General features: G+C 37.3%; 1 protein-coding gene across 3 annotated transcripts in view; it reads left to right on the top strand.

Annotated features, from left to right (window-relative positions):
- The window catches only part of PAXIP1 (PAX interacting protein 1), a 53,155-nt gene extending 41,478 nt beyond the window's left edge, over positions 1–11,677 (top strand). Inside the window, exons 18-21 of one of the 3 annotated variants that reach the window (XM_070766895.1) lie at positions 2,968–3,102; positions 3,183–3,258; positions 9,289–9,349; positions 10,171–11,677. In XM_070766895.1, the coding sequence (XP_070622996.1) occupies positions 2,968–3,102; positions 3,183–3,258; positions 9,289–9,349; positions 10,171–10,186 (288 nt within the window). In that variant the 3' untranslated portion in view covers positions 10,187–11,677. Of the gene's footprint in view, positions 1–2,967; positions 3,103–3,182; positions 3,259–6,652; positions 6,759–9,288; positions 9,354–10,170 lie in introns of those variants that run through there. The other 2 variants (XM_070766896.1, XM_070766897.1) reach the window with 2 other exon arrangements.
- The last annotated feature ends 404 nt before the right edge of the window (positions 11,678–12,081 follow it).

The following is a 12,081-nucleotide window of genomic DNA, read 5'->3' as shown; positions in this document are numbered from 1 at the left end:
TATCCATTTGTTGGAATGTATTGTATAGATGCTCCATTTCCCTTTTCTGCTGTTCTGGGTTGCTGCAGTGTGTTTAAATGAGCCTTTCTAATAAACAGCTCAACCTACTGCCCCCTCCCATACAGACAAGCAAGTCACCAGAATACAAACTGACAGCAAACACCAGCTTTTTATTAGCACAGGTGATGTTACCTAGTTAAGATAATGACATATTTGCAAGAAAATAAACAAATACCAAGGACTCTTCATTTCAATCATGAGCTAGAAATGTTGTTCTTTATTGATTAATTCTGTTTACCAGCCAGTCCCGACTCCCAAGTTGCTATCTTAGTTTGTCATGTGACATATTATTTATTTAGTTATTATTTATTTATTAGATTTGTATGCCACCCCTCTCTGAAGACTCGGGGCGGCTCAGTGCTTAGGAAGTCATAAAGTGGAATCAATGACTTTTCTAGAAAAATTCTATAGGCACAGTTAAATTTCAGAAAAATCTATATTACAGTTTTATATGTTATGTCTGGTAGTTTTATATGTTGACTCTTGGTGGCAGTGTGAATTCTTTGTTTAAAATTTATGATGGAGAATTAACTGAAAACAAGACCTACTAGGAAATTGCTTGTATAAGCAACTTCTAATATGTTGCAACATTTATAAAACTATCTATGGGGATTTTGATTTGTGGATCATTCCATTTGGGTTTAAAGAAACAACTATTATTTTTGGCAACCTGTTAAGAAGTCCTAACCAGATTGTGCCTCAGAACTGGATTTGTAGGATAAAAGGTAATGCAGAGCATTGTTTGCATCTCACCTATGGTCACATGTACAATTTAAACTCTTTTTCCTGGATGTGTTGAAGGAATTGTATGGTTGACAACTCTAGCTTCTAAGCCAATTAACTTTGTCAGGGCGCTTGCCAGATTCTATTACAAATGCTTTTAAGCAGCCTGGTAATATAATAAGAAAATCAGAAAGGGAAAATAAATCTGTTTGGGCTAGTCACTCAGTCTCTTCCCAACTTCCCTCGCAGCAAAGGGTATTTTAAGAGAAAACCATCCCTTGTAAACCTCATAAATTTCTGGAAGAAATAGTGGGATATAAACCAAACAATTTCATATAAACCAATTGTAATTTATGTACTAAAACCAACTATCTGCCTGAAATGTTCCTCGTTTTCCAGAAGAAAATTGAGAGAACAAGTTTCATTTAGAGTTTCCACATAATGGTGAACAGAGAGGTCATTATTGAATTTTTTCTAGAATGTTAAAGTGTAAAGAATGCATTATTTTCTTCTTGGCAAAAAAGTTACCAATACTCCCATACAGACCCCCCCACACACAAGTAAAAACTAATACAAACTATTATAGAATAAGGAAAAAAATAGAAAGAACTTAAAGAGGAATCTAAAAGTAGAAAGAAGAAAGTCAAAGTAGAAGAAAACAAAGTAGTATAAATGACTTCTGATCTTTATAACATAAGAACAATTCTAAATTTATCTCTTCATCACTTCTTTCTATAATCTATGCTATCTGGTCTTCAAAATCATAAATCATAAGTTCAACTTTTTCTGTTTTTTTTTTTTTTTGCAAAAATCCACATGGGTCAGGAATAAGTGTAGATATTGATTTTTCTATGTTTCTCTGAACTGACATGTGCCCCATCTTCTTCTTTCATATCTAGATCAAACTTTTAAACTGCTAGAATGAGGCCACTTTTTTGGCTTTGTTGTTGGCCAAAAATAAGTTATTATTGGTATATGTTTCTGGTAGTAGCCAACATACCAGCAGATGGCCCAGGCTCTGTTTCTCTCCACATTAATACAATATGTTGTTATTTGTTAAGAGCTTCCACTTGAGCATATTGGCTTTACATTTAGGCAGTCCAATGTCAGGGTCCTCCATGTAGTATAAAAGATGTTGTATCCTCCAGCCATATCCTCCACTGATGTTATTCATTGCACAATGATCACCTTCCTCCATCTTTTAATTCAGTTTTGTTCCTTGTGTACCAGCAATAGTGTTTTTTTCTTGCCATAATGTTTCTATATCTGAGTCAGTGGGCTTGGGGCAAAAGTCCTTTCAGAGAACGAGAATCATTCTCTTACTTAGTTCTCTTAGCTACTCTGTCCCGGTCTTACTTGGGGCAATGTCAGCGAAAGGATACATTTTCTCAATTGGTGTAGGTGTGAGACCACCTGTCATTATGCGGACCATTTCATTAACAGCTACATCAACTTCTTTCTTGTATACAGAGAAATGTCACAATGGAGCAGCACACTCTGCTGCAGAGATGCTGAAAACTGATGTGCACAACATGGGTCTTGTTTGGGTTGGACTTTAAATTGTTGATGGTGTAATATTGTCTTCAAGTGATACCATACATTTCCCAGCTACTTCATCAAAAGTTGATCCTTGTAAGCTCACTGCTATATCATCTGCATAGATGAATAGACATTTATTTTAGGGGATTAGTTGATCGTTCGTATATATACAATGTTAGAGACAGTACACTTCCTTGTGGCAGCCCATTCTCATGCATTTTCCATCCACTGTTCTTACCATTCAGAGTCACATAAAATCACACTTTTCCATGATCAAACAAGTCCATAAATACATTTTCTAAGACAAAAGACATATGTATTTTACAAAGGCTTTTGTGCCTGTAAACTTCCTTCTATAAAAGAAGAAACATAAGGGGCGTACATAAGTGCACTAGTGTGCCTTTCGTCCCCTGTCCAATTGTCTTTCCTTTATCTCATATATCATATATATTTTCTTCCTTTCATATATCTTCTCTTCTATTTTCACTTTTATCCTTATATATATTACTTCGTGTTTATTTTCTTCCTATGTATTTGTGTATTGGACGAATGAATAAATAAATAAATAAATCTAAATACTTTTAAATACATACGTACATAGAAATGGATAAAATGTAAATGTGCTTTGAATTTTTCTTGTCTTAGGGGAAATATTTCTATATTACTCCTGGAATTTGTCCTAGCCTATGTACTATGAAATCAATTCTGGAGTCAGCAGGTGGCAAGTTATTATCTAAACAACCTTCTTTCAGAACAGTTATGGAACACAAACAAAATAAGGTGGGTTTTACCTCTATTTTTTTAATGGAATATCTTGCTGTAAACTATATCAAGTAATTCAGATCCTTTTTTTAATGCAGAGCTTGTCAGAGATTATCCTTATCTCTTGTGAAAATGATCTACACTTATGTCGAGAATACTTCGCCAGGAACATAGGTAGGTGCTTAATATCCTTAGGTGATACTTACACGTTTAAACATGCAATTTAATAATAATATATATTATTAAATTGCATGTTTAATTTAATAATAATATATATGTATTTTGAGATTTATATATGTATTGCATTATGCTTCATTATGCTGTCACAGACTCCAGAGCTTAACCATAATACAAATGCTAAAACTGTGCATAGGATTTTTTAAGGGTAATAATAATAATAATAATAATAATAATAATAATAATAATAATAATTTATTAGATTTGTTTGCCGCCCCTCTCTGAAGACTCGAAGGTTGGTTCTGTTTTGCTGTTTGTTTATTAAACTTGCAAACCAATGGTGTAACATGAGCCACTTATGGGGCCCAAGAATTGTCTGCACATCTGCTTTCTGCAATGGCTGTAAGAATGGAATATTCTTATACTCTTCAAGGGCAGCCCCATGTAGTGGACACTGTAGTAGTCCATCCATGAGTTTACTGAACACAGGAACTCTGAATCCAGAAAAGGATGTAACTGGTGCACAACACAAAGGCCCTCCTAGACATGACCATCACTTGCTCATGAGGAGGAATTGCAAGTCCAGGAGAACCACCTGATTGTGCACTGGGTCTCTCTGTGATAAAGCAAATCCAGTCCAGAATGAAATATGTTGAATCCTGGAACTGGAATAACTAACATACCCAAAGCATCTTAGTCTTACCGGGGTTGAGCTAATGTCTGGAAAAAGTTCAGAGAAGAGCAACTAATGATCAAAGGCCTGGAGACTAAAACATGTGAAAAAAGGCTACAGGATTTAGGTTTGGCTAGTCTAAAGAAAATAAGAATTAGGGGTGACATCATAGCAGTATTCCAATATTTGAGGGGCTGCCACAAAAAGTAGGGGTACAAATTATTCTTCAAAGCACCAGAGGGCAAGACAAGAAACAATGGTTGGGGACTAACCAAAGAGAGAAACAACCTGGAGTTAAGGAAAAATTTCCTAACAGTGAGGACAATTTAACCAGTGGAATAGCTTGACTTCAGAAACCGTGAATGCTCCATCACTGGAAGTTTTTAAGAAGAGACTAGACAGCCACCTATCTGAAATAGTATAAGGCAGTGATGGCTAACTCTTAGTGGAGTGAGTGCCCAAACCGTGCGTGTAAAGGCGTGGCCGACCTCCCCAAAATGCAATGTGTGTGTATCCCCTGCATATGCACGCACACCCCCACACGCACCTTATCCCCACGTCCCCCCTGCACTTGTTCTGCCCCCACACATGTGCGCCGTAGACCTGATGAGCAGTGGCTGGTGGGAGGTGCGTATGCATGCATGATGGAGCTGAACTGGGGCGATGGCTCATGTACTCACAGAAAGGAGACACTACATGCCACCTGTGGCATATATGCCATAGGTTCGCCATCACAGGTATAGGATTTCCTGCTTGGGCAGAGGCAGGACTAGAAGTCCTCCAGGGACCATTTCAGCTCTATTCTCTTCTCTCCATTCACACCCTCTCAACCTCAAGACACTGCTTGGGGCGTCTGAGAAAGAGATGGAAATTTGAATATAATCAGCAAATTGTTAGTCCCTCACCCCATGATGGTGAAATATCTCAACAGGGGCTTCATGTAGACCTTGAAAAAGAGTGGAGAGAGTATCGGATGCCTTCATGGCATCGGACCAGAATATCTCCAGGACCGCCTTCTGCCGCATGAATCCAAGCGACCGGTTAGGTCCCACAGAGTTGGCCTTCTCCAGGTCCCATCGACTAAACAATGTCATTTGGCCGGCCCCAGGGGAAGAGCCTTCTCTGGCAGCCCCAGCCCTCTGGAACCAACTCCCCCAGAGATAAGAATTGCCCCCACCCTCCTTGCCTTTCGTAAACTTCTCAAAACCCACCTCTGTCGTCAGGCATGGGGGAATTGAAATATCTTCCCCAGGCCTATATAATTTATGTATGGTGTGTTGTGTGCATGTTTTTTAAATTATGGGTTTTTAACTTCGTATTATTGGATTTGTATTGTACATTGTTTCTATCACTGCTCTGAGCCGCCCCGAGTCTACGGAGAGGGGCGGCATACAAATGTAATAGATAGATAGATAGATAGATAGATAGATAGATAGATAGATAGATAGATAGATAGATAGATAGATAGATAGATAGAGTCCTATGGACTAGATCTTTCCCTCCTTATCAACACCGATTGGGACTGGCCTTGGAGAAAGGGGCCAAATCAGTGAAAACTGTGCAGCCCAACCCCAAACCCCACAGCTATCCTCAAGGGATACTATGGTGAATGATACTGAAAATCATTAAGAGGTCAAGGAGAGGAATGATGAATGTACTATATCTCACTTGTGCCAAAAATAATTTGTAAGCATGGCAGTGTTTTTCCTGCCCCATAACCAGGCCCAAAACTTAACTGGAAGAGGTCGAGATAATTTGTGTCATCTGAGCCCTCTAGAGCTGCCGATCAATCACGTTTTCTACCACCTTCCCTAAAAGGGAGAATGGAAAACTATACAAAAAATTGTAGAATCAGTCAATGAATTGGGGTTTTTGTTTTAATTTTCTGAGGGGGGGTGTCAGTATCTCTTACAAAGGTCCTGGAAATGTGCCCTGCTTTATCATTGCCTGAACTTACCTGGCTGTCACTGCCCTGGAGGCTTTCACCAGCCAGGTGGGACAGGGATGCAATTGGCAGGTGGTTGCACTGATAGCATTAAGAGCCTTCGTGTTGCAGGAAGGACCACGTGATCCCGAACAGTGCCTTTGAGTGACTGCATGGGAAGCAATAAGGGCTGATAAATGATGGTGTTTTGCTGCTGTTATTGCGAAGAGGCAGGCCTAAATAGTTTTAAGACACAATAAAAGTTGTTTCATTGGCTTCATTCCTTTCTTCTCCAGCAATGCTCAAAGCATTTATTATCCTTTTCAGAACGTTGCATCTCCTCCTTCGTGTGAATCACAAGGAATGTGTGGTCATGAGGAAACCACACAGGCACAATTCTGTCCCAAGCCTCAGCTGCCCTTTCATTTTAGGATGTTACCAAAGCTGTGGCAGGAGCATGCAGCAAATTTTGTTTGCTTATTATTGTAAGCTGCCAGAATCACTTTGGAGTCAGGCAGCATCTAAATTTCATAAATAAATAAAAAGCATAGTTAGTGGTTATCACACAGTTTTTAATATTTTTACCATTGCCCCAAGCCACATGCTACTTCATGAATTTACGTGAATCTATTCTTAATTTGTCTTATTTATTTTCAAAAACTGTTTAAATAAATCTAAATATTGATGCAGTAATCAATATTAACACCAAAACATCATTACAAAATGGATTGGATAATACTTGTGCCTTAATCTCTTTTTTTAACATTACCTATTTATTTGTGTTTTATTTCAAGCCTGAATGCTGTTTCATTTGAACATTACAGTTGACTGTGATCCAAAAGGACAATGATAAATTGAATGTTCTGGCCATAAGAAACAGTCGAACTTGGAACAATTTTGGTACTGCTGTTTTTCATTTCAGGGTAGCAAGAATAGAAAGGATTGGCAGCCTGAATAACAATTCACCATTGGGATGATTTTTAAAATATTGCTGGAAAAAAAATCTTACAGGAAAAAAACATTGCAGTACATGCTGACATTATTTCCATTTCAGTCTTAGTTTGGCAAATTCTTCTTGACAGATAAAATACAGGTAGTCTTAGACTTAACAAACATTCATTTAGTGACTCTTCTAAATTACAGTGGCACTGGAGAAAATAACTTACAACCATTTTCACATTCAGAAATGTTGCAGCATCCCCATGGTCATGTGATTAAAATTTGAACACTTGGCAACTGTCTCATATTTATGATGGTTGCAGGATCCCTAGGTCCTATCATCACCTTTTGTGACCTACAAGCAAAATCTGTTGGGAAGTTTCTAACGTAGCTACAGTGATTCCCTTAATAGCCATTGCAAAAAATGTAAAATGGAGCAATGCTCATTAAACTATCTTGCTTAGTAATGGAAATTTTGGACTCTGTTGTGCTTTTACATCAGGAACTATATTCTATTTTTGTGCATTCTGTAATAAAATATTTTTTCTATTTTTTGTCATTTTCTTATTCTTAAAATGTTACAAATTATTTATAAAATAACAGAAATGTTTAATTATATTTTCTTGGCACTCTTAGTAATTGAAATAACTAATATTCATTTTTAAATATTAAATATGATTATCATTATTAAATTTAAATGCTGCCTGATTCCCAGCAACTCTATACAGTTACTGAGTTTATTGAATATAGGAAGTACAGTATTACCTCTTGATATGAACCCCTCATCTTACGAACTTTTTGAGATACGAACCCGGGGTTTGGGATTTTTGTGCTTCTTCTTATGAACTTTTTTTGCTTTATGAACCCGCTGCTGCGAACACCGAACCTAGAAGTTCAGCAAAAGTTCAGGTTCGGGTTCGGGAGAATGCTGAGAAACGCTGCCGCCCGGCTGTCACCTTGCCAGAAGAGCCGTGAAGCTGTCGGCCAGTAGGGAGGCTCAAACGGAGGTAGGGAATCCCAATAGGGAATTCCAGGGGCAGATCTTTGACGTCACAGAGACGTCCTTCCTGGCCAGCCGAAACGTGGACTCCAGGAAAGATGTCTCCATGACGTCAAAACTCCGCCCCTGGAATTCCCTATTGGGATTCCCCACCTCTGTTTGAGCCTCCTGACTGGCCAACAGCTCCATGGCTCTTCTGGCAAGGTGAGAGCCGGGCGGCGGCGCTTCTCAGCATTCTCCCGAACGCTGAACCCGAACTTTTGCCGAACTTCAGGTTTCGGCGTTCAGGGGAACGCCAAGAAGCCCTCCGGCTGTTTTGGAAAGTGACAGCCGGGCGGCAGCGCTTCGCGGCAGCCTCCCAAACCCGAACTTTTGCCAAACTTTTCGGGTTTGGCATTTGGGAGAACGCCAAGAAGCACCTGGCTGTTTGAAAAGGTGACAGCAAGGTGGCGGCGCCCAGCAGAGCACCGTTTTTGCCGGGGTTTTTTTTTGCTTGCACGCATTATTTATTTATTTATTTATTTATTAGTTGGACTTGTATGCCGCCCCTCTCCGAAGACTCGGGGCGGCTCACAACAAGTAAAACAAGTTAATCGCTTTACATTGTTTCCTATGGGAAACATTGTTTTGTCTTATGAACTTTTCGCCTTACGAACTTCCTCCCTGAACCAATTAAGTTCGTAAGATGAGGTATCACTGTACTATTTTGTTCCAAGTTATGTTAAAGTTAAGTTTACTTTATTGTCATTGTACCTCGTACAATGAAATTAAATGCCATTATACATATTAATGTGAAAGAGAGATGGGTTAGTGTAACAGGTTAGAAAATTAGAAAATATAAAAAGTTGAAATGGGTTGCCAAACATGTTGACACTGACAATTTTGTAAAAGTTTTAGCCGCCATTTAAAACCTACTGTTAAGAAAGGCTAACACTATTGTTAGTCAGTAATGTAATTATTATCACTATTAATGGACAGGTTTTTTAAGAGTGCAATCTGCACATCTTTTTCAATAAAAGCTAAAATATCATTTTTATTATGTTTGTGGATTCCGAAATAGTATTCCATATTTAAAATAAGACACCCCTGTAAGTAAGCTCTGGAAATGATGTTTTTAGATATTAGTCAGGATGACTTCTTATAAGCAGCAGTGTCCAAAGCTTTTGTGCATCTCATCTCCTTTTGTTGTTTATGGTAAAGGTATCTTCCATTATGCTAACCACAGGAAAAGACATTTGATTTTTGTGCCAGGTCATTTTATGACTTGAAACCAAGAGAATTCTTGGGTGAGATATAATTATTGCTTGGATACATTTGGGCAAATGCCCAGGATATGACTGGCCACTGATTTAATCTGGTCAAACGCACACCTGCCTTTTAGCTATCTTTTATTGGGATCCAGTTGCCAGGTTTGTTTGTTTGTTTATTTATTTATTTATTTATTTAATATTAATAACTTTTATATTTGTATGTTCTTCTGATATTTTGCAGATGTCCACAGTGTAGAATTTGTTCTGACTGGAGTCCTTACTCAAACACTGGATTATGATTCATATCCTTTTGTATGCCATCTCCTTCCTTAAATATTACACTGATTTCTGCAAGAATACCAAGCTCAATGAAATAGCCTTTGTTTTCAGTCATAATGGATATTGTGTAAAAGACTTGAAATAATACATTACAGTTAATTCTTGAGATACAATCATAAGGGAACCTGCCACTAGAGTCTCAAAGTACAATAGCCACTAAGCAAAATCACCCCATCCCTGCTCTTCCTGACGCAGCTGTTAAATGAACCTGCTGGCCATTAAGTGGGGCAGAGGATCTTTGGGGTGGAGGAGGCCCTTGGAGGCCTAGCACAGGATCATGCCTGCATGTCCCAGGTATCCCAAAGATCTACATAATACTCATTCCTCCTATTCTTTTCCACACAATAATAACAACTGTGAGGTGGGTTAGGCTGGGAGAGACTGGCCCAAAATCACCCAGGCATTTTCGTGTCTGAAATGCAACTAGAACCCACTGTCTCCAAGTGATTGGCCCAAAGTCCTGCCAGCTTTGGTGGCAAAATCAGGATTAGAACTCATAGTCTCATAGTTTCTAGTTTGGTGTCTTAACCACTAGACAAAACTGGTTTATGCTATTATATAATGTGATGAAGCGTGATGATATCAAAATGATGACATGGCATGGTGATGTCATGAGACAAATGCTGAAATTGTGTATGTCTATCATAACTTGATGTTGCCAGTAATAAGTTATATGTCTCATGTAGCCGAGGCTCGTTTAAACAGGTTCAAAAAATTTATATCTACGTATTTGTCATTGTCTATCATTATTTTGACGGTGAGTTTTTCCCTTAACAAAATCTACATATAAATTTACTTGACTCTTAAGTAAAATGTCTTATTTTGCTTCAAATTTCTTGAAGCCTTCCTCTGAAATTTTCCAGCCTGTGGATTATTTAATCAGGACTTCACCGAATTCTTGTTTTCTCTTGTTTTGCTGAAGAGGGAAGAACAGTTGAAGCAGGAAAGGAAATTTTTACTGCATCTGTTTAGGATGTGTCACTTTTTATTATTAAACTAACTATGTTTTTATACTATATTGTAAACTAGAGAGATTACTTTTATATTGAAAATAGATTCCTGGTTTTTTTACGTTTTAATAATCAGCAGTATTCAACCAAAATCATTAAAATGTAAAGGAAGAAGGGCTTGTGGCATGTTAAAATTAGGAAGCAAATATTTTATACTTTATTTTATTATGCTATTTTATTAATACTACCCCAGGGTTTAATAAATGTAGTTTTTAATCGTGTTTCCTTAAAATTTAGTGGTGGTTTTAATTTTTTTAAATGTTGTGCAATTGTAGCACTTTCTGGTAAGAGTTATGTGGTGTAAAATATTCTTCCATTTATTTTACCAGATGTGTTTGAATATTAAAATCCTGGTATTTTAAGCAGAGTTTATTAATGTTAAGTATGTTCCTGCTGCAGTTAGAATGAATCCATTCATATTCTGCAGTGATATACTTTATTTTTAATTTTTATGTAATATGCAAAATGGAATTCATGGAGGCAGTTATTTCATTGAAATTTAATTGGTTTTAAAATGTTATTGTTAATCTATTGCTAATTTAATCCATTTAATTTTAAATTGGATATTCATCATTTTAGAAATAATTAAAATGTAACTGAACAAGTTTGCATAAGTTCCATATAGCTTGCAATTTTATCTAGTTCGAAAGACTTTTGTTGAATAGATAAAATGTTAAAATCATATCTGTGTGTTTCGTTTTTAAAAAAAATACATTTTTCATGTTTGCAACTACGGTAACACATGAGTCTGTATTGACTATTTTTGAATTGACAACAGATTTCCCATAGTTCTTAGAAATTCAATGCCTTGGGTTTAAAAGTACAGCATTTAAGAAATATTAGCAATGTACTGTATGGCACCACGTCTTCACATAGAAAATCTACTAAAACATCTGGTGACTGGCTGAACCTGATAGAAATGATTTAACAGTTTACCATTATATTTACTGAAAACTGCTATGTAGTTTTGAAGACTGCATTAATTTCAATCAGTTAAGTTAGATAACTTTTCTCATGCTGTAACCATATAAGTTTTTAAGGAACTGAAAAGACCAAGCTACATCATTGTCTTTGGTTATGCGTGCTTTTTTAAAAGGTGTTCAGCCATGGCAGCCAAATGAATGGGGTTTTTGTAAAAGGTGACAGGCTTTACAACCCTTGTAGGTTGAAATGAATGGGCAAACCCCGTTCGCTCACTCTTCTCAAGATTGGCAATTGATTTTGCAAGCTAAAAACAAATTTTACCTTTAAAAAGAAATAAAACTCATTTTTAAATCGTAACACTGATTATATGTTGTCTTCTTGAAAGGAAACATGACTGCTATTTTCTGCCCACATGTGTCAAGGTTTCTATGGCTATCAGTTGTCACTAATACAGCTGGTTGCTTTTCTGGGGGTTTTTTATAACCATCACCTTTCTTATTATTATGCCCAAATTGCGGGTGAGTATGTTGCATAGACTGAGAACTGAGTCCAGTGTTTCATTCCTCTAGAAATATGGGCATGGCAATGGCACTTAACCCATAACCAGAGCAGAGCTCTGTTTTCTTTTTGCTCACACTGAAAGATCAGCTTAGCCAAAATGCCCTTTCCATCAAGAACTTCCCAGCAATCTTTGTCAAGTTCTGAAGCAAAAGAACATTCTGTTTTGTCAGGAAGTTTTATGTAGGAATCTCTTCAGGGAG

This window comes from Erythrolamprus reginae, chromosome Z (genome assembly GCF_031021105.1).
Source record: "Erythrolamprus reginae isolate rEryReg1 chromosome Z, rEryReg1.hap1, whole genome shotgun sequence".
NCBI lineage: Eukaryota > Metazoa > Chordata > Lepidosauria > Squamata > Dipsadidae > Erythrolamprus > Erythrolamprus reginae.
The sequence above is the reverse complement of the archived record's forward strand: the minus strand, read 5'-3'. Positions and strand labels throughout refer to the sequence as shown.